This window comes from Neofelis nebulosa, chromosome 10 (genome assembly GCF_028018385.1).
Source record: "Neofelis nebulosa isolate mNeoNeb1 chromosome 10, mNeoNeb1.pri, whole genome shotgun sequence".
NCBI lineage: Eukaryota > Metazoa > Chordata > Mammalia > Carnivora > Felidae > Neofelis > Neofelis nebulosa.
The window spans coordinates 106505975-106527921 of record NC_080791.1 but is presented as its reverse complement, the minus strand read 5'-3'; the positions used below and the strand labels follow the sequence as shown (position 1 = coordinate 106527921).

The following is a 21947-nucleotide window of genomic DNA, read 5'->3' as shown; positions in this document are numbered from 1 at the left end:
CTCGTCACCGGGGGTGGAGTTACGTGTGGGTGACGTGGCGGCTTCTAGGCTTTGGTCGGGTTTCGGCGGCTTTAGCGCTTGGGGAGGAGGCGGTGACCACCCGGGAGACTGTGGCAGTGGTGGCGGCGGCAGGCGGCAGAGAGGAGGTAGGACTCGCTCTAGAAGGGGTCTGGCCACCGTGTCCGCTCTGGGCAGCGGCTTTCCGGGGGCGGCGACGGGAGAGGGGGAAGGGAACCTGGGGCGAGCGGGCAAGTCCTGCCGGCCCGGCTCGGGGTGAGGGAATACTTCGTCGTCCAATCAGGAAAGCCCCTGTTGAGAAAGACGTCGGCATTAGCTAATCGGTGGTCGCAGTCCCCCAGAAGGCGGGATTTGGGCGGGGGTGGGACTTCCTGTTTCAAATAAACACCTAGAGATTTTTCCCCCTTCCGCCCACCGAAGTGTGTCCTCCTCAGGAGGTCCGTCACCGTTTCTCCCTGAGGAGTCGAAGGGATCCGCGGATACGAGAGGGCCCGGTTAGGGCCTGTGGCAGTTGCACAGGCCGGGCTGGAGCCTCGGGGCCACGGGACCTGCCTCTGGCCCTGTCTCTGTTTCAAGGCCCCCGGCCCGCGCTCTGGCCGCCCGAGCCAAGTTGGAAGAAGAGTCTGAGGAGGGGGAACCGATTGGGTCGGAGAGCGGGCCCTTGCCCGCCGTGGGCCGGCCCCAGGATCGGCGGGTAGCTTTGGGCGCGAAAGTCCGTGCCAGGTGCAGAAGGGACCCGAGGATTTGCTGGCTGGGGCGGGGGGAGGGTGGGGGAAGGATTTATGGGGAAGGAAGCTGCCTAGGGAATGACACTCTCCCCTCCACAACAGTCCGAGGTTATGCGTCTCAATGATCCCGCGGAAACGCTACGGGTCTAAGAACACGGATCAGGGTGTCTACCTGGGTCTCTCAAAGACACAGGTCCTGTCCCCTGCAACTGCTGGCAGTAGCAGCAGCGACATCGCCCCTCTGCCCCCCCCAGCGGCCCTGGTCCCTCCCCCTCCCAACACCATGTCTTGCCGGGATCGGACCCAGGAGTTCCTGTCTGCCTGCAAGTCCCTGCAGAGCCGTCAGGTAAGGACCAGGAGTGGGAAAGGCAGGAGCGAGCCTTACTGAAATCTGGGAGAGGCTGTGCTCCAGCACTGTTGAGGGACTGAATTTTGGGGGTGACACGATGGAGAGCTGATCGAGCTTGGAGGGGGCTGGAGGATCTACTAAGAAACGGAATGGGGTGGGCCAGCTATCTACAGGCAAGGACCTAGACTTTTTTTGTGTGAGAAATCCCCCAGAGGGTAGGGTTGTTACTTTGCAAGGAATATCTCAGGGTGAGAGGTGGCTGCAGTATTTCTGGTTTGGGTAAGGAACACGTTCTAGAAAGAGCCTTTAGCTCAGAGACAGGCACTTTGAATACTGGTTCTGGAATAGTCCTTACCATACGTTTGCTCAGTGACCACAGAATGTTGGGCCAGAAAGTCTAGTGGGACCTCAGTTTTTATATCTGTAAAATGAAAGAAGTTTTCCTGATAAGTAATTTTTGTCAAAATTCCTTTGCAGTGCTTTTTAAAAAATTAGATTCCCTTGTTTCAGTCCAGACTTTCTGAATCAAAGTGGGCCCTGAGTGACTGCAATTTGAAAGATTTTTACTGCTCTTCTGTATGATCACCAAGAGCTTTCCAGTTATCCTCTTTGATTTCCTGACTGGAGAAACAGAATGTTAATAGTGCCTGTCGTTTATTTAGTGCTTATAACGTACCAGGTATATGACTAAAGTACTTTATAGCCCTGATGCTGCTTGATTCCAGCAACTGCATTTTATACAAGAGGAAATAGATATTCAGAATGGTGCATGTCACTTGCCCCAACCCCTCCAGCTAGTAAGTGGTGGAGTCGAGATTTGAACCTGGGTCCACCTGTGCTCAAATCTGAGCTCTACGTGACAACTACTGACAAGATTAGACTGTCCGGTACAAGAGCTAGAGAGAATTTAGTGGGCACCTGAGGAATAGCGAAAGCTGGAAATGGGGAGGGGGAACTCAAGCTTCACCTCTTGATGTTGCTTTTCAGAATGGAATCCAAACAAACAAGCCGGCTCTGCGTGCTGTCCGGCAGCGTAGTGAATTTACCCTCATGGCCAAGTAAGTTGAGAGAAGTTACGTGGTGGGGTGGTGCGGTGTCTGGGAAGGAGTTGGCTTGCCTTTGGTGGCCTTGGCTGTGAGGGAGCTAATGTGGGAATAGGAATAGGTCCTGTCCTGCTCTTTCTCCTAGTGCCCTCACTAATGCTTGCTTCCAGGCGCATCGGGAAAGACCTCAGCAACACATTTGCCAAGCTGGAGAAGCTGACGATCTGTGAGTTCTTGGGGTCTTTCAGAGATGGGGCAGTGAACCAAAGAGCTCTAAGGAACCGGACTCCCTGAGCCTTGTCTTTGACCTCACCCGTCCTGGCCTCATTTGTCTCTACAGTGGCAAAGCGCAAGTCCCTCTTCGATGACAAAGCAGTGGAAATCGAAGAGCTAACTTACATCATCAAACAGGTGAGCTGCTAGCTGTTGGGCGCTAGCATTCCAGTCAGATCACTTTCATCAATTTCCCCTTGTCTTGGAGGTCCAGAGCAAGTTTCTGGAGCCAGCCCCAAAGACCTTGCTCATCCATTGAGTCAGTGGACACTCTTTGGTCATGTGCTGTGTACAAAGCCCTGCTGGGCCCTTGCCTCACACACCTGAGGCAAGAATTCCACCCTGAGGGCTTATCGTCTGTAAGGGGTATCTAGTCCCATACATTCGTACTCAGAACGAGTAGAAGGCAAGTGGCACAAAACAGAGCTTCAAAAAGATGAATGAGACAGCCTGAGGACGCTGGGAAAAAATGTTACAGAGGTGGGTGAAATCTGAACTGGTGTCAAGGCTTGTGTAGAGGCAGTGGAAGAACATTCCAGACAGAGGACACAGGGTGCAGAGGCACGGCTTATAAAAGAAAGTTCATGTCTTTGCTCAGATGTTGTTCGCCCAGGGAGGCCTACCCTGAGCGTGTTGTTTAGTCCTCCGGTGCCCCAAACTGTGCTTTTTATAGCACTTCATGCTTTCTAACATTCTGTATCATTAACTCACTTAATTTATTGTTTCCGTTCCCTCTCATCTACCTCATCCCAGCCCTCAACCAAAAAAAGAAAAAGAAGAAAAGAGAAAAATATAAGTGCCCCAAGAGCGGAGAGTTTTTTCTTGCTGTTTTTTCGTCTTGCTCATAGATGTATCCCAAATGCCTGTAATAGCGTCTGGTGTAGAAAAGGTGCTCCGTGTTTGTTGACTGAATGACCGCCGGGGGGGAAATACCAGCCTGGAGCATGGATGGGCAGAGAGGCCAGGGAGGAGGCTGCCGCCGCTGTCCAGTGAAAAGATGATGGTGGCAAAGGCCAGGGCAGACGTGTTCAAGAGGTGCCATGCAGGGTAGGAGAGAGAGGATACCAGGAACTATTGGGGCGCTATTGCGTAAGCTTTGAAGAACCACAGCCTGTTCTCAGACAGTCCATTGGTTATGGTGTACCCTTGGGTAAGCTGCCTGACTACTCTGAGCTTCAGTGCCCTCGGAAATAAGAGGGGGCTGATAACAGCACCCACCTCGTAGGGTGGATGTGAGGATTCAGTTGTTTGTTTTTGGAGTCACTCACGTGATGGAGTGAGTTTTAGCTGCCTGGTTCTGGGGGACTCCCCAGTGAACAAGACAGATGGGGTACCTCCCCTTGAGGATTTCCTATCTGAAACTCGACAAGTAGAGTTTGTCAGACGACTTCGGGGTAGTGAATCCCATTAAAGACATAAGGGAAGTGAGTTCCTCAGGGTAGGGGCCTACTTTAGATGGGGTGATATAAGATAATCTGTGAGGGGCGCCTGGGTGGCTCAGTTGGATGAGCGTCCGACTCTTGATTTCAGCTCAGGTCGTGATCCCAGGATCGTGAGATCGAGCCCCATGTCAGGCTCTGTGCTGAGCATGGAGCCTGCTTAAGATCCTCTCTTTCTTGGGGCGCCTGGGTGGCTCAGTCAGTTGAGCATCTGATTTTGGCTCGGGTCAGGATCTCACAGTTCTTGGGTTCAAGCCCTGGGTCAGGCTCTCTGCTGTCAGCACAGAGCCTGCTTTGGATCCTCTGGCCCCCTCTCTGCCCCTCCTCCACTCTCTCAAAATAAATTAAAAAAAATTTTTTTTTGAAAGATCCTCTCTTTCTTCCTCTCCCTCTGCTTTCCCCTGCTCACACTCTCTTTCTCTCTCTAAAATAAAATTAAAAAGAAAAGGAAAGGAAAGGATAGTCTGTGAGAAGTGACTCTGAGACCTGAATGGTAAAGGAAAAGCCAGTTATCCAAAGATCTGGTGGGAGCACTTTCCAGAAAATGGGAATAGCAAAGGGAAAGGCCCTGAAGGGTGGGCCACCTTAATGCATCTGATAAACATGAAAGAGGCCAGTGTGGCTGCAGCAGAACAAGTGAGAAGGAGACTGGGAGGGGGTGAGGTTGGGGAAATGGGCAGGGCTGGACCACACAGAGTCAGGTGTGAGCTGCGCAAAGAATTTGGTTTGTGTTCTAACTTGAGTGGAAGCTCTTGGAAAATTTTCAGCAGAGGGAGGACCTGCTCCATTTCTGGTTCAAAGCTCACTGTGGTTGCTGTGTAGAGAGCGGATTGTTGCGGGTGGGCTTTAAGGGGAAGGTCATTTAGGAGGCTCTTGGCTATAGTTGAGAGAGCAAAGGTGGTCGTTTGGTCTAGAATAGGGTTAGAAGAGAAATAGCTGAGCGGCTCGATTCGGAGCATCTGTTGGAATCGGCTGGGTTCTCTGTGGGCTCCGTGTAGGCTCCATGTGGATCAAGGGAAAAGAGAGGAGGACGGCTCTCCAGCATTTGGTCTGGGCAGCTGGCAACTGGCGGTGCCATTTACCAAAACAGAAAAGGAGGAAGAAGGGGGAACAGGTTTTCGTTGGAGGTGGGGGGATTAGGAGTTGTCGTCCACGTTAAGTTTCACCGCAAAGCGCAAGTTATAAGCTCCGTAGCGTGCCGTGTGGCGCACAGTAAACGAATATAAGGTGCCGAGTGCCTGGTCAGCGATCAGCCGAGTGTGGCTGCGTTGTGGCACATAGATGGGCTTAGGAGGTACGAATGTGTGACTTAGAAGCTTCCAGCTTGGGCACTTCGGTGGGAAGTGGTGCCGTTTTCTAAGCTAGAACTCTGGGGGAGGAGATTTTATGGGGAGAAAACCTGGAATGCAGTTTTGGCCACGGGACTCTAGGGAGGGTGCATCAGCTCTGAAGGGACAGCCAGCCAGCAGTGAAAATCATCCATTGGTCTCAGGAATGGTTGCTGTAGGGCGGGGGGACACCTGGGTGGCTTAGTTGGTTAAGCGTCTCACCCTTGATTTACAGCTCACGTCACGATTGTGAGGTTCGTGAGTTCGGGCCCCGCGTCAGGCTCTGTGTTGGTGCAGAGACTGCTTGGTATTCTCTCTCTCTCTCTCTCTCTCTCTCTCTCTCTCTCTCTCTCACTCTCTCTCAGAATAAGTAAATAAACATAAAAAAAGAAAAAAAGAAAAGAATGGTTGCACCTGGGGCCTATTGGAGAAATTCTAGAAGTTGCCTAATCCAGTTTGTCTTCCAGCCTATTCCTTGAACTCACTATTCCTGACCTCTTCTCCCTGGGCTCCCCACCCCCAACCCCCTGGGCAAGCTTTCTCTGCCACTCTGTGGCCACCTCCTTCATCTCTCTTGTCTCATGTGGCCCTTGGTAACTTGCCAAGCCAGATCAGGGGGCAGAGGATGCCTTGGTCTGGTGTAGAAGGCCTGGCTGTGCCACGGTACCTCCTTATGTGTGACCTTGGATAAGTCACAGCTTTCACTCTTTTGCAATAAAAATATTTTTTTAATGTTTACTTATGTTGAGAGTGTGTGTATGAGTGGGAAAGCAGCGGGGGGAGAGAGAGAGAGAGAGAGAGAGAGAGAGAGAGAGAGAGAGAATGAGAATCCCAAGCAGGCTCTGCACTGTCAGCACAGAACCTGACGTGGGGCTCCATTCCGTAAACTGTGAGATCACGACCTGAGCCAAGATCAAGGGTCGCTGCTTAACCAACTGAGGCACCCAGGCTGCCTGCAATAATAATTTTTTAACAGAATTCTGTATATAAAAGGCATTTTTTGATGTTTCTGGGCCATCGTGGAGACTTTGACTTCCCTTCTCCTGCCTACTGCACAGGTGCTTTGTCAGTCAGCGTGCTCTGGGCTTGAGATTTTGGTCTTTGAAGCAGTTCTGTGGCCATGTGCCTGGCCTCACAGGGTAGAGTTGGGCTGTAGGTCAAAGAGGGTAAGCAAGTCATTTATTTACAAATGGATGAGACCAGGGGTGCCTGGGTGGCTCAGTCGGTTGAGCATCCGACTTTGGCTCAGGTCCTGATCTCGCTGTCCGCGAGTTCAAGCCCTGCATCGGGCCCTGTGCTGACAGCTCAAAGCCTGCAACCTGCGTAGAATTCTGTGTCTCCCTCTCTCTCTGCCCCTCCCCCACTCATGTTCTGTCTGTCTCTGTGAAAAATAAATAAACATTCAAAAAAAATTTGTATACAAATGGATGAGACCATATTTCGCCTCTTCTGGCTCTCCTTTGCAGGGACTGAGCCAGAGCAAAGTCCAGAGCTTGGAACATCCTAGCAGGCCCTTCTGGTCTGACTCTGAAGCACCCTCCCTCCCATTTGTAACTTCCGCCCTTCCCTCCATGCCAGAGCCGTCCATGCGGGAGAGACATTGGCTGAGGAACCCTTTGTTAACAGTTTTTCTGTTGGCTCTCCCTAGGACATCAATAGCCTCAACAAACAAATTGCCCAGCTTCAGGATTTTGTGAGGGCCAAGGGCAGCCAGAGCGGCCGGCACCTGCAAACGCATTCCAACACCATCGTGGTCTCCCTGCAGGTGGGACCTGGGGTTGGTAGAGGGGGAGGCAGAAGGGAGAAAGGTGTTGTCTTCCTTGGCTGATCCTCTCTCTCCTTTTCTTCTAGTCGAAACTGGCCTCGATGTCCAATGACTTCAAATCAGTTTTAGAAGTGAGGACAGAGGTAAGGAAAATCTGTAGGAGGGGTAGGAGTTTGGGGGTAAGGGCCCAAGGGAGAAATGGGGCAGGAACAAGTGGAGGGGTGAAGGTAACAGGGTCAAGGACCAATAAGAGGGCCTCTCTAACATGCCTGCTTCCCAGAGGCCTCAGGACCTTTGCATTTCTTCCCCAACCCCAGAACCTGAAGCAGCAGAGGAACCGGCGGGAGCAGTTCTCCCGGGCGCCTGTGTCAGCCCTGCCCCTTGCTCCCAACCACCTGGGTAAGTCATAGGTGATGAGGGGAGCCTTGAGGGGAAAGACCCAGTTCCTCTGGCTCTGATGGCATCCTCTAATCCCGTGATGGCAGCAGTAGGGTAGGAGAACAGACAAGGGACGTGCTAGGATTTTCAGAGGTCAAACCTCATTGCTGGCATTCGTGATCCACACTCAGTCTACCACATTCTCGTGTTTGGGGCTGACGTCAGTCACATGCAGTACGATGATGGTTTCTAATCTTTTCGTGCACTTACTTCATTCGCATTTTCTCACTTAATTTTGTTTTTAATGTTTATTTTTGCGAGAGAGAGGGAGAGAGAGAGAGAGAGAGAGAGAGCACGCGCGAGATGAGCACAAGCCAGGGAGGGGCAGAGAGAGCAGGAGACAAAGGATCTGAAGTAGGCTCTGTGCTGACAGCAGCGAGCCCGATGCAGGGCTCAAACTCACAAACTGTGAGATCATGACCTGCGCCAAAGTTGGATGCTCAATCAACTGAGCTACCCAGGCGCCCCTCTCTCACTTGTCACCACCCCCCTCTGGGAAAGCAGTTGTTACTATCCCCCATTTTACAGTTGAGGAAGCCGAGGCTCAGAGAGGTTAAATGATTTGTCCAGGGTCACAAGGCTATTAAGTGCCAGAGCTGGGATTCATATCCAGAGCACGTGGGCTTTGAACCTAAGAAGTGCTTTTTCTTTCTCTCCGTAGGGGGCAGTGCTGTGGTTTTGGGGGCGGAGTCCCGTGCCTCCGGGGATGTGGCCATTGACATGATGGACCCTCGGACCAGCCAGCAGCTGCAGCTCATTGATGAGCAGGTACCTGGGCTCTGAACTGGGGAGGAGATGCTCCTTTGTCCTCCCCTGTGGGCCACCAGCAAGGGCTGAAATGGGCCTTGCGTGGAATGGCAAGCCGGGACGGTCCTAAAGAGGCAGGCTCTACCCTGAGGAAGCTCCCAGTGCTCATGTGTGCTCTCTCTCCTCTGAAGGATTCCTACATCCAGAGCCGGGCAGACACCATGCAGAACATTGAGTCCACGATTGTCGAGCTGGGCTCCATCTTTCAGCAGTTGGCACACATGGTTAAGGAGCAGGAAGAGACCATTCAGAGGTGAGACTCTCTCTTCCACTCTAGACAGAAGGACCTTCTCCTCTCCATAGGGTGGCATCCTAAAGCTCCCCCGGGACAGCTTGATGCCCTTTGGAAGAGTAGAGTAAATCTGGCCCACCCACAGGGCCAAGTTCATCTGCGTCCATCCATTCAACAAGTGTTTACTGAGCACCTGTTTCATGTTTGGCGAAGTTCTAGGTGTTGGGGGTGTAGCAATGAATAGGACAGTGGAGTCTCCATAGTATAGGTAACGGAAGTCAATTGGGCAGGTGAGGACAGCTGTTCAAAAGAATTGACGAGAAATTTCCGGGTAGTGATAAGGTCTACAGGGAGAATTATAACAGGATGACGTGTTAAGAAAGTGACTGAGTAGTTGCCTATCGATGGACTCTTAGGGTTCTTCCATATCTTGGCTGTTGTAAATAATGCTCCAGTGAACATAGGGGTGCATGTATCGTTTTGAGTTAGTGGTCTTTGGAGGGCTTTTTTTGTTGGGTTTTTTTTTGGATAAACGCCCAGTAGAATTACTGGATTGTATGGTAGTTCTATTTTTCTTTCTTTTTTTTTTTTTTTTAGTTTATTTATTTATTTATTTTGAGAGGGTAGTGGGCAGAGGGAGAGAGAGAATCCCAGTCAGGCTCTGCATTATTGGTACAGATCCCAATACGGGGCTCAAACCCACAAACCGTGAGATCATGACCTGGGCTGAAGTTGAGTCGGACGCTTAACGGGCGGAGCCACCCAAGCGCCCCTGTTTTTAATTTTCTGAGGAATCTTCTTGCTGTTTCCTACGATCTCTGTATCAGTTTACATTTCTACCAACTGTGCACAAGGGTTTCTTTCCTCCACATCCTCGCCGACACTTGTTCTTTCTTTCTTTTGTTTTTTTTAACCATTCTGACAGGTAGGAAGTCATGTATCTCATTGTGGTTTTGGTTTGCATGCTGACGAGTGATGTTGAGCATCTTTTCATGTGCTTGTTGGTCATCTGGATGTCTTCGCTGGAAAAACATCTACTTAGACTCTGCCCGTGTTTTAATTGGATCGTTTATGGAGTTCTTGCTGTTGAGTTGTATAAGGTCGTTCTATATTTTAGATATTGGCCCCTTATCAGATATATGACTTGCAAACTTTTCTCCCTCGCAGTAGAAACGAACTTTGCCGATCATTTTCTTTGTTGTGCAAAAGCTCTTTAGTTTGGTTGTACTCCCATTTGTTATTTATGCTTTTGTTGCCCTTGCCTGCGACGTCGGGTCCAAAACACATCGCGCTAAGTGATGTCAAGGAGTCTACCACCTGTGGTTTCTTTTTCTTCTAGGATTTTTATGGTTTCAGGTCTGACATTCGAGTCTTTAATCCGTTTTGAGTTTCTTTTTGTGTATGGTGTAAGAAAGTGGTCCAGTTCCATTCTTTTGCATGGAGCTGTCCAGTTTTCCCAACACCATTTATTGAAGTGATTGTCTGACAGTTACCCATTGTATAGTCTTATCTCCTTTGTTGTAGACCAATTGATGTTACGTGGGTGGATGTATTCCTGGGCTCTCTCTCATGTTCCGTTGATCTTTGTGTCTGCATTTGTGCCGGTATTAGTTACTACGGTTTTTTTTCTTTTTCTTTTTTACTGTTTATTTTGAGAGAGAGAGAGAGAGAGCGCGCGCGCAAGTAGGGGAGGGCTAGAGAGAGAGAGGGAGGGAGAGAATCCCAAGCAGGCTCTGCACCATCAGCACGGAGCCCGACATGGCGCTTGAACCCATGAACCGTGAGATCATGACTTGAGCCAATACCATGAGTTGGACACTTAACCGACTGAGCCACCCAGGCACCCCTGATTACTAATGTTTTGTAGTATAGTTGGAAATCAGGGAGTGTGATATCTCCGGCTTTGTTCTTTCTCAAGATTGCTCTGGCTATTCAGGGTCTTTTGTGATTCCATAAAATTAGCGTAATTTTTGATAAGGTTGGATTTCTACCATTTTACTGTTTGCTTTTTCTTTTTCCTGTTTTCTTAAGTGGCTCCTCTAGGGATTACATCATCAGCTTTTACAGCCTCCTTCATGTGAAATGGAAGAACTTCGCAACCCTCTCATCCAGCCTTTACACTCTAGTTGTCGTATCTGTTGCACTTACATACGTTCGAAATCCCCAAATCCAGTATTAATGATTTTTGTTTCACAGAAATTAAAAGGAAAAAATTGTCTTTCGATTTACTTCTCTGTTGACCATTTCCAGCGCTCTCCATTCCTTCCTGGATATCCAGTTTCTGTCTGGTATCACTTCCCGTTAACCTGAAGAACTTTCTGTAGCATTTTTTGTAGTGCAGATCTGCTGGCATGTTTTACTTTCCTTTTCTCTGAAAATTTTTTTATTTCACTTTTATTCTCTTTCCCCCCCCCTTTTTTTTTTTAAATGTTTTTTGTTTTTGAGAGAGAGAGAGAGAGCGAGCATGAGTGGGGGAGGGACAGAAAGAGAGGGAGACACAGGATCTGAAGCAGGCTCCAGGCTCCTACCTGTCAGCGCAGAGCCCGACATGGGGCTCGAACTCCCAAACTGTAAGATCATGACCTGAGCTGAAGTCGGCGCTCAACCAACTGAGCCACCCAGGCACCCTTCTTTCCCTCTGTTTTTTAAGTTTATTTTGAGAGAGAGAGCGTGCACGCAGGGGAGAGGCAGAGAGAGAGAGAGAGGGAAAGACTGAGAATCCCATGCAGGTTCCATACCGCCAGCGCAGAGCCCAATGCAGGGCTGGAACTTACGAACTGTGAGATCATGACCTGAGCTGAAACCAAGAGTCAGATGCTTAACATACTGAGCCAACCAGGCGTCTCTCTCTCGCTCTCTCTCTCTCTTCTTTGAATTTATTTATTTTGAGAGAGACAGACAGACAGTGTGTGGAGAGAGGTGGGGCAGAGAGAATCCCAAGCAGGCTCTGAATAGTGCAGAGCCCGATGCTGCGCTTGAACTCAAACCGTGAGATCATGACCTGAGCTGAAGTTGGATGCTTAATCAACTGAGTGACCCAGGTACCCCTCTTTTGTTTTTGTTTTTTTTAAAATGTTTACTTATTTTGAAAGAGAGAGAGTATTATAGCAGCATGTGTGCACACACGAGCCGGGGAGGGGCCAAGAGAGGGAGACAGAGAATCCCAAGCAGGCTCCGCACTGTCAGCAAAGAGCTGTTGCGGGGCTTGATCCCACAGACCATGAGATCGTGACCTGAGCTGAAAAGTCAGGACACTTAACCGATTGAGCCACCCTGGTGCCCCTGTTTTGTAGTTTTTTTTTTTTGTTGTTGTTGTTATTTTTATTTATTTTAATTTTTTAATGCTTATTTATTATTGAGAGACAGACTGCGAACAGGGGAGGGGCAGAGAGAGAGGGAGACACAGAATCAGAAGCAGGCTCCAGGCTGTCAGCACAGAGCCCGACGTGGGGCTTGAACTCACAAACTGCAAGATCATGACCTGAGCCGAAGTCAGATGCTTAACCAACTGAGCCACCCAGGCACCCCGTTTTTTTGTTTTTTTTTTTTTAAGGTTTATTTATTTATTTATTTATTTTCAACGTTTTTTTTTTTTTTTTTTTTTTTTTTTTTTTTTTTGGGACAGAGAGAGACAGAGCATGAACGGGGGAGGGGCAGAGAGAGAGGGAGACACAGAATCGGAAACAGGCTCCAGGCTCCGAGCCATCAGCCCAGAGCCTGACGCGGGGCTCGAACTCACGGACCGCGAGATCGTGACCTGGCTGAAGTCGGACACTTAACCGACTGCGCCACCCAGGCGCCCCAAGGTTTATTTATTTTTGAGAGAGACAGAGCACAAGCAGGGGAGGGGCAGGGAGAGAGGGAGACACAGAATCTGAAGCAGGTTCCAGGCTCTGAGCTGTCAGCAGAGTCCAACGCGGGGCTCAAACTCATGGACCCGCGAGATCATGACCTGAGCCAAAGTCGGACGCTCAACCGACTGGGCCACCCAGGTGCCCCTGTTTTGTGTTTTTAAAGGTAGGCTCTATGCCCAGTGTGAATGCACAACCCAAGTTCAAGAGCCGCAGGCTCCACTGGCTGAGCCAGCTAGGCGACCCTACCCTCATTCTATAGAGAAGGATGTTTCCCCTGGTTATAGAATTCTGGATTTATGGTTTTTCTCTCTAAGCACTTCAGATGTATCACTCTACTCTCTTTTGGTCTTTTTTGTTCTTAATGAGAAGGCAGTGGTAACATGAACTGTTTATGTGATGTCTTTCTCTCTGGCTACTTTTCAGTTGTTTGGGGGTTTTTTGTTTGTTTTGTTTTGTCTTTGTTTTTCAGCAGTTGACCAGCATGTGTCCAGATGTCACTTTCTTTGCATTTATTTCTCTTTCTTGGGGTTGGCTGGGCGTCTTGAATGTGTACATTTGTATCTTTCACAAAGTTTCAGAACTGTCTGGCTGTTACTTACCCAGACCGCGCCCAGTTCCTCACACAATTTCAGCCTCTTCAGCTCAGTACAAGGGGGCCAGTGGCAGAGAGAGGGGCAGAAGGAGATGTGGGAGGTAGAGGAATCCACACGGCTCCGCGTGCCTGCCCACTTGCTCTTAGGCCTTTTAGCAGCACGCAGTCTTGGGTGATCTTTATTCCCCAGGGCGCCTAGCAGAGTGCTTTCACGCTGGGGTATAGGTCGAATGAAACTGGTGAACACCCGGATTTGGATAAAGCAGGTTTCCCTGTGCTGATCCATTAAGCAGCCTCACATATTTAATTAGGCAGAGGTGAAGAAGATAGGTCCCTGGCCTCACACTTGGAGATTCAGATTCCGTGGATGTGAGTGGAGTGGCCCGCCAGGAATCTCCCATTTTTATGTAAGCTCAGAGGGTTCTTCTATTTATTTATTTTAAATTTTTTCTTTTAATGTTTTATTTTTGAGAGAGAGGGAGACACAGAATCCGAAGCAGGCCCCAGGCTCCGAGCTGTCAGCACAGAGCCCGACGCGGGGTTCGAACCCACAGACTGTGAGATCATGACCTGTAAGCTCAGAGGGTTCTGATGAGCATCCAAGTTTGAGAACCACTGGTTAATAGGATGTTTATTTATTCAACAACTATGGTACCGGCCATTTATAAGGTGCTGTGAGTACAGCTGTCTTGGTCTTAGAATCAAGAGACTTCAAAAGACTGACACTTACTTGGTTCAACTGGTACCTCGGGAACTCCTTACTGGCTTGTTCCACAGACACTCCACAGCTCCTTGGGCTGTGATGTATTTTGAATGTTAGAATATTACTGTAGATCCAGTGAGACAGAATTATAAAAGGCATTGGGGTTCTGTGTCCATCGCGTACATGTTTTAAATAGTTAACACGATAGCACGCGTGCAACTTTACCTTCTAGTCTTCCTTGCAACAGCGTCGTAAGTATCTTTCAGCGTTAGTATTCATTTGGTCGTTGGTTTAGCAAACACCTGTTGTCGCGGCTGCGAGCTAGTCCTGCTGGAAATGGGGATAGGACGGTGAAAGACAGTCCTGGTCCTCGTGGAGCTCATGTCCACTCGGGGCGTCATACGCTGACAGTTACAGTTCAGCATGGGAAGGGCAGGAAGTGAAGGAGATAAGGGAACTCGGACTAGGTACCTCTTTCTAGAAGTAAAAAAAAAAAATACCGAGCTAAGTCTTGAGGAGGAATGCCAGCGGAAGAAGGGGAAAGAAAAGGCCATTCTCTGCGGTAGGGGGGGGGCGGGGAGGACCAGCTCAGAAATGAAAAAGAGCTTGGGTGGATTCCAAGAATGCAGCACTACCGCACAGGGCATGGGGGGTGGTGAGGGAGGGAACCGGAGGGGGCGGGGCCGGGTCGCAAAGGGCCGGTGCGCCACAGCAAGGAGTTTGTGCTCAGGGCTAGAATACAGGATGAAGTAGATTGGCGCTGGGTAAAGGGACGAGCTTTGTTCTGGACATGCCGAGTGCCAGATGGGACATCCGAGTGGCATGTGGTGTGTGGTCTGACACTCAGAAGAGACTTGGGGGAGTCTGTGGCCTCCCTGATGAGGGAGGCCTCAACCAACTAAGCCACCCAGGGGCCTCTTAAGTTTTGTTTTTAATGTTTATTTATTTTTGAGAGAGTGCAGGCGGGCGAGGGGCAGAGAGAGAGAGGGAGACACAAAATCTGAAGCAGATTCCAGGCTCCGAGCGGTCAGCACAGAGTCCGACGCGGGGCTGGAACCCACAAACCGTGAGATCGTGACCAGAGCTGAAGCTGGACGCTTAACCCACTGAGCCACCCAGGGGCCCCCTGAAAGGATGAAAGTTTTTTTTTTTTTAATTTTTTTTTTTTCAACGTTTTTTATTTATTTTTGGGACAGAGAGAGACAGAGCATGAACGGGGGAGGGGCAGAGAGAGAGGGAGACACAGAATCGGAAACAGGCTCCAGGCTCCGAGCCATCAGCCCAGAGCCCGACGCGGGGCTCGAACTCACGGACCGCGAGATCGTGACCTGGCTGAAGTCGGACGCTCAACCGACTGCGCCACCCAGGCGGAAAGTTTTAAACTAGACCTAAACTTGGGGCGCCTGGGTGGCTCAGTCGGTTAAGCGGCCGACTTCGGCTCGGGTCACGATCTCGCGGTCTGTGAGTTCGAGCCCCGCGTCGGTCTCTGTGCTGACCGCTCGGAGCCCGGAGCCTGTTTCAGATTCTGTGTCTCCCTCTCTCTGACGCTCCCCCGTTCATGCTCTGTCCCTCTCTGTCTCAAAAATAAATCAACGTTAAAATAATAATAATAATAATAATAATAATAATAAAACAGACCTAAACATTCTTCTCTTTGCTTCCTGCATGCCGGTAGATCTGGATTTGAGCACCCTCTTTAGAAACCACCGATGTAGGGGCACATGGGTGGCTCAGTTGGTTGGGCATCTGGCTCTTGATTTCAGCTTGGGTCATGATCTCATAGTTTGTGAGCTCGAGCCTCACATAAGGGTCTGCGCTGACAGTGTGGAACCTGCTTGGGATTCTCTCTCTCCCTCTGTGCCCCTCCCTTGATCTCTCTTTCTCTCTCTCAAAATAAATAAATGAAATCAACTTAAAAAAAAAAAAAAAAGTAATTTAGTCCTAAGTTCTTCAGTATGTGGATTCCTGGGTCCCATCCTAGACTTTCTGGACGTGAGACATGAGAATTTTCATTTAGGGGATGCCTAAAAGGTGTTTCTTTAAAAAGAAAAAAAAAATTTTAACATTTATTTATTATTGAGAGACAGAGAGCCACAGAGCCTGAGCAGGGGAGGGGCAGAGAGAGGGGGAGACACAGAATCTGAAGCAGGCTCCGGGCTCTGAGGTGTCAGCACAGAGCCCAACTCAGGGCTTGAACTCACAAACTGTGAGATCATGACCCGAGCCGAAGTCCAATGCCCAACCGACCGAACCACCCAGGCACCCCAAAGGTGTTTCTTATTTTTTCTAAGGGTATGAAAACTGCTGATCTGTTACTCTCTTTGTTTTCTTTTTCACACCATTTTATAAATTATGAAATTTCTAACTAGAAAAGTGGGGAGAATAGTACAATGAACACCTATACGTTCCTTTTACCCAGATTCGCTTAGTATTTTATCGTATTTGCTTTCCTTCTCTCTCTCTCTTTTTTATTTTTTTATTTTTTATTTATTTATTTTTTTATTCTGAATCATTTGAAAGTAAGTGCAAAGATCATGATGTTTTTATCCCTGAATACTTTGGCACACATCTGCCAAGGTCTGGTATTCTCCTGACCGGCCACAATGCCATTATCATAGCTAAGAAAACGAACAGTTCTCTAGCACTGTCCAGTATTTAGTGCATACTGAAATTTCCCCAGCTGTTCTTAAAAACTGCTAGAAAAGGGGGCGCCTGGGTGGCTCAGTCGGTGGAGTCTACAACTTCGGCTCAGGTCATGATCTCACGGTCTGTGGGTTCGAGTCCCGCGTCGGGCTCTGTGCTGATAGCTCAGCGTGGAGCCTGCTTCGGGTTCTGTGTCTCCCTCTCTCTCTGACCCTCCCCCGTTCATGGTCTGTCTCTCTCTGTCTCCAAAATAAATAAACATTAAAACAAAATTTTTTTTTAACTGCTAGATAAGAGTCGCTAAAATGCTAAAAGCATTTTTTTTCCCCCTTCAAGACCCAGGCAGTATTGACAGGTGGCATTTGATTGTTTTGCTTCTTTTAGTCTGCCTTCTGAAGCTTTGCTTCTCGTGGCACGGACTTTCCTTTCAAGAGGCCAGTGCCTCTTACAGAAAGTCCCACACGTGTATTTATCCAGTGTTGCCTCACGATTGGATTTAGGTTCTAGATTTTTGGCCAGCTGTGTAGGTGATTGTTATCAGTAGGCACGTGGTGAGGTCATCCTTTTCTTGGCGATGCCAGGTTTGGTCACTTGTTGACTGTGGTGACCATCCCACCAAGTTTTCCATGGGGTGACGATTTGAGGCCGCGTGAACTTGGCAGCTCCTTCCGCCCATGATGGTCCTTGCCTGATTCATTTGTAACATTGTATATGGCAACATGGCAATTCTCTTATTCTTTCCTCTCTGCTACATTTTTACAGCTGGAATCCTTCTGTAAAGAAGGAGCTTTCTCAGGGTGCCTGGGTGGTTCAGTCAGTTGAGCATCCTAACTTCGGCTCGGGTCATGATCTCACAGTTCCTGAGTTTGAGCCCTGCTATGCTGACAGCTCAGAGCCCGGAGCCTGCTTCAGATGCTGTGTCTCCCCCTCTCTCTGCCCCTCCCCCGCTCTCACTCTGTCTCTCTCTCCCTGTCTCTCAAAAACAAATAAACATTAAAAAGATTTTTAAAAAAATTTTTTTAAATGTTTGTTTTTGAGAGAGAGAGAGACAGGATGTGAGCAAGGGAGGAGCAGAGAGAGAGGGAGACACGGCATCTGAAGCAGGCTCCAGGCTCTGAGCTGTCAGCACAGAGCCCGTTGTAGGGCTGAAACTCATGAACCGTGAGATTGTGATCTGAGCCGAAGTCGGACGCTTAACTGAGCCGCACAGGTGCCTCCCCCCATTTTTTTTTTTTTTAAAGGTTTCTTGGGCGCCTGGGTGACTCAGTTAAGTGTCTGACTTCAGCTCAGGTCATGATCTTGTGGTTCGTGGGTTCGAGCCCCACATCAGGCTCTGTCTTGACAGCTCAGAGCCTGGAGCCTGCTTCAGATTCTGTGTCTCCCTCTCTCTCTGCACCTCCCCTGCTCGTGTGCGCTCTCTCTCTCTCTCAAAAATAAACAAACGTTAAAAAAATTTTTTTTTAAAGGAGGTTTTTCTCTTTAAACATTACTAGGAATAATGGATTATTTTTACTCAATGTAAGATAATCCATTACCATTATTATTTTATGTTTATTTATTTTGAGGGGGGGAGGGAGGGGGTAGAGAGAAAGGGAGGAGGATTATCCCAGGCAGGCTCTGCACCATCAGTGCAGAGCCCAATGTGAGGCTCGAACTCACGAACCATGAGATCATGACCTAAGCAGAAGTCGGGCACTTAACCTACTGAGTCACACAGGCACCGGCATCATCATTGTTATTATTTTTTAATATTTATTTTAGAGACAGAGTGTGAGCGGGAGAGGGGTTAGAAAGAGGGAGACACAGAATCCGAAGCAGGCTCCAGACTCTGAGCTGTCAGCACAGAGCCTGACATGAGGCTCGAACCCACGAACCATGGGATCATGACCTGAGCCAGAGTTACACACAACCAGCTGAGCCACCCGGGTGCCCCATCATTATTTTGTTATTACAGTCAGATTTCCTAAACCTGGCCATGTGGAGCTCCTTAAAGGCAGTTTCTGCGTCCTCTGAACATGACCCAACTCCTCTGTTGGTCCTTAGGAAGCTTTGGGGAAACTTACACTCCGAAAACTAAAATCTCAGATCTCTGAATTGTGGTCAAATAATCTTGCCAGTCCCTAGGTTTAGTGTTTTCTTCCATTCAACCTCCTTTTTATTGTCATCCCCAACGTACACACACCTTCTCGTGCTCTGGGTTTTCCTGCCCCTCCATCCATCCACCCCTTTGTCCTCCCCACCTTGCAGACTTGTTCCCTTTCTATTTTCTTCAGCCTTCTTCCCAAGCCATTATTTTCCACCCCCGTCATTTCCATCTTTACTCCCCCCTACTTTCTCCGAGTATCCTGCCAATACCTAATTTTTTTACCACCAGTACCCTCTCCCATTAGTTTTCATTCATGGATCCCCATTTAAAATCTTTCTTAGGCCAAGGGTGCCTGGGTGGCTCCGTCGGTTGGGTGTCCTACGCTTGATTTCGGCTTGGGTCGTGATCTCGTGGTTTGTGGTCTCGGGCCCTGAGGCGGGCTCTGCACTGACAGTGTGGAGCCTGCTTGGGATTCTCTCTCCCTCTCTCTCTCTGCCCCTCCCCTGTGCACGCTCTCTCTGCCTCTCTCAAAATAAATAAACAAATTAAATTAAATTTAAAAAGTTTAAAATCTTTCTTATGCCTGACTGCATTGACTATCCATTTTTGTTAAGTAAAGCCATTCCTAATGGTCAAGATGAGCTTTCTGGGGTATGCCAGTGGAATCCACACTGAGAAATGAAATTCCAGCCCAGAGATAGGAAACCTGATACTAATTGAGTTATAGCCACTCTGATATAAATAGGGAATCATGTACAGTCCAGGCTCCTGTATCTGAATTCGTTTTAAATGTATTCATGTGTGTAATCTCTCCACTTAACACGGGGCTTGAACTCAACAACCCCAAGATCGAGACTCACATGCTCTTTTGAATAAGCCAGCCGGCACCCCTGGGCTCTTGTATTTGGACAGAGATTAGTTCACAGTTCTCACGAGCACCTTCTGAGGACCTTGGGCTCACAGCCACTGGCCCAGCCTCTCATGTTCCAACTGGATTACAAGGCTCCACCTTTTCTGTCCCCAGAGCTCACAGAGGTCTCTGCCCCCAGGGACTCCCTTTGCAAAGACCTGGGTTTGCATTGGGTTTTCAGGATTGCATATGCAGTTTGGCGGGGAAATGTTTTATTTTCCTCAGCGGTGTCTCAAGAGGTGGCCCTTCGTCTGAGGACTTCTCTATGTGCTGGAGAGACATGTTCGACTAATTGCAGGGCTTTTCTTCTCCCCTGACTTCCTGTCCATATCATGCAGTTTTTCTTCCTGTCTTAACTCAGAGCTGGGATTTCCTAACTCTAATGATCTATGGACGTTCCCCCCCCCCCCCGCCCCCGCCTTGTTACAAATTCAATACTGTTTTTTAGATGAAAATCAATAAATCCTGATGAGCAAAAAATTCAAATAGCCAACATTTTGGCGGCTCTTACTAAGGGTTGGGCACCTTCTGTTAACTCATTTAAGGCCGACAACAACCGGAGAGGCCGGATTGGTGTATCCTCATTTTCCCTCCTTTGCAGTTGAGGAAAATGAGTCGGGAGGCTGAATGACTGGCTCAAGATCATAAGCTAATAAGTTGCAGAGCTAATTTTCAAACCAGAGCCAAGACTTGTCTACGTTACCCTTCCAGAGCTTTCTCTGGACACAAGTGCGTATACACAAAAATGGGATCACAATGTATGTACGTACTTCCCACTCCCACACGTTGTGACTATCTTCCCATGTCCGTAACTATAGTATAATAGCCTTCTTTTTAATCCAGTGTCCTTCTCTTTCCTGTTTTGGCTCTGTCCCCAGGATCGACGAGAACGTGCTGGGAGCCCAGCTGGATGTTGACGCCGCCCATTCAGAGATCCTCAAGTACTTCCAGTCGGTCACCTCTAACCGGTGGCTCATGGTCAAAATCTTCCTCATCCTCATTGTCTTCTTCATCATCTTTGTGGTCTTCCTTGCCTGAACCCTCTCTACTCTGAGGCACTTCGTGGGGGTTTGGAACCCTTTTGGGAGGGCAGGTGGCCAGTGCTGCCGCTGAGCCTGTGCAGGGTGCTGGGGAGAAAGGCCCTGTTTCCCTAGAACTGCTGAGAATGGCCACTGCCCCTGACCCCTGACCCTTTGCCTCTGGCCACCCTGTCCTCCCCTCACCACCCTCAGGCCCACAAAACACACGGTTCTGGATTTGTACTCTGCTGTGAAGTGGCTGGAAGAGAGCAGAGGCCAACTGGGCGCCTGTGGAGGAGGTTGTCTCCACTAGGTAGGAGATTTTTAGAAACTCCCCAGCCTCTTCCAAAGGAAACTTTGGCAGCAAGGGGAGATGATGCCGTTTCTCCACCTTCCTGCGAGTGAGGAGAGGAAGCGAAACTGCCCCCCTGGGACCAACTTTCCCATCTGGGTTAGAATTTGACCTTTCTTCTTCCTTTCTTCACCACGTGAGGCAGGGGGCCCTGAGCCCCTCGGCTGCCCGCACAACCCCAACTCTGGCTGCTGGTGACTCTCTCTGCCAAATGTGCTGCAGCCCGTTTTCTCCCAATTACAGCAAGACTGTCAGCCTCACTGGCCCTGTCGTCATTTCTGGGTGGGAGCGTCGAAGGGCCTATGCAGTGAGCACACCGCCCAGTACAGGGACCGAAAGGCCAGGCCAACGGCTTGAAGGGCCAGGCTTTGGGTCCCATGTACACAACTGCCTCCAGGTGGAGGAGGACTCAAGTGCATTTCATTAGCATGGAAACTTCCCTTCGGAGGGGGAATCGGGACCCCAGAGGGGGTCCTTGTTTGGTAGCAACTTCCAGGACCATCTCTAGGAGCATTTGTACCTGTTTGAGCTGCATCCTCTGACCAGCTGGCCCCGTTTTTCCTTACGCTGGATGACACAGGAGCTCTGCCTGCTGCAAGGAGTGAAAGGCGAAGAATCTGTTCCCCGCTCCAACTGAGGCTCTTGGTCCCCTCCAAGCCCCTCATCCAAGCCAGTCACAGGAGGATGGAGGCCTGCCTGGAATATCCACCCTCTGGGGAAGTTCATATGCTTCTTGGCCAGGACCCACAACCAAGTTTCTGAGGTTACTGGAGTCCCTCCCCGCCCATCTCACCCCAAAAGCAGCTCAAGCTACAGGAAAACAATAACCATACACCAAGCTGGCCCTAGAACTTTGGCGAGGGTCGGGGTGGGAGGGTGGGGAAGTCGCCTAGGAGAACCTATGGCTTTTCTAGCCAAGGCATTTTACTAGGTCCCCTTGGCCTCTCTTCACCGGGTGTCTCGCTTGCATCCTCACTGCCCAATTGACACAGAATGTAAGTCTGGCCCAGCACGTCCGTCTGTGGTGGGTGAGGAGGTTGTGAAGCCAATTGCTTGCCAAAGTCGGAAGTGCAATGCTCCTTTGACTCGGCAACTCATGGGAGGATGTGGAGATCGGAAATTCATTTATTTCACAAATGTTTGTTGAGTTCTTGGTGCGTGCCAGGCAGGGTACTGAGCCAGGGGTTAGAGAGAAAAAAAAAACCAAACCACCCATGAATTTGTCGAGGACCCTGCCCTCTTGGGGTTTACGTGCTAGTTTTCTATTGCCTGATAATCCATTTTATAGATGAGGAAAGCGTGGTATATATCCGCAGCTGGCAAAGGGTTGGGCCGAGACTTAAGTACTGAGGTCTATGAACAATCACT

The 21947-nt window shown here is 49.4% G+C and overlaps 1 protein-coding gene across 4 annotated transcripts; it reads left to right on the top strand.

Moving 5' to 3' along the window:
* Positions 1 to 11: 11 nt before the first annotated feature.
* Positions 12 to 20839, top strand: STX5 (syntaxin 5). Of its 4 annotated transcripts, none has more exons than XM_058689349.1 (11): positions 12 to 146; positions 849 to 1092; positions 2083 to 2153; positions 2309 to 2364; positions 2479 to 2549; positions 6827 to 6943; positions 7030 to 7086; positions 7261 to 7342; positions 8043 to 8149; positions 8320 to 8441; positions 20087 to 20839. In XM_058689349.1, exons 2-11 carry the CDS (start codon positions 868 to 870, stop codon positions 20244 to 20246), a joined length of 1068 nt encoding a protein of 355 aa, XP_058545332.1. In that variant the 5' UTR covers positions 12 to 146; positions 849 to 867; the 3' UTR covers positions 20247 to 20839. The 4 variants fall into 4 exon arrangements, with proteins under 4 accessions (XP_058545332.1, XP_058545335.1, XP_058545334.1 ...); XM_058689352.1 differs by having other exon boundaries at positions 29 to 146; positions 1001 to 1092; XM_058689351.1 differs by having other exon boundaries at positions 29 to 146; positions 934 to 1092.
* The last annotated feature ends 1108 nt before the right edge of the window (positions 20840 to 21947 follow it).

What these genes read in the sequence shown, in the direction of transcription:
- STX5 (XM_058689349.1), top strand. Translation starts at nt 868, where the DNA reads ATGATCCCGCGGAAACGCTACGGGTCTAAGAACACGGATCAGGGTGTC. An exon ending in TGCAGCTCATTGATGAGCAG is followed by an intron (nt 8,150 to 8,319) that starts GTACCTGGGCTC and finishes TCTCCTCTGAAG; the next exon opens with GATTCCTACATCCAGAGCCG. An exon ending in CAGGAAGAGACCATTCAGAG is followed by an intron (nt 8,442 to 20,086) that starts GTGAGACTCTCT and finishes CTCTGTCCCCAG; the next exon opens with GATCGACGAGAACGTGCTGG.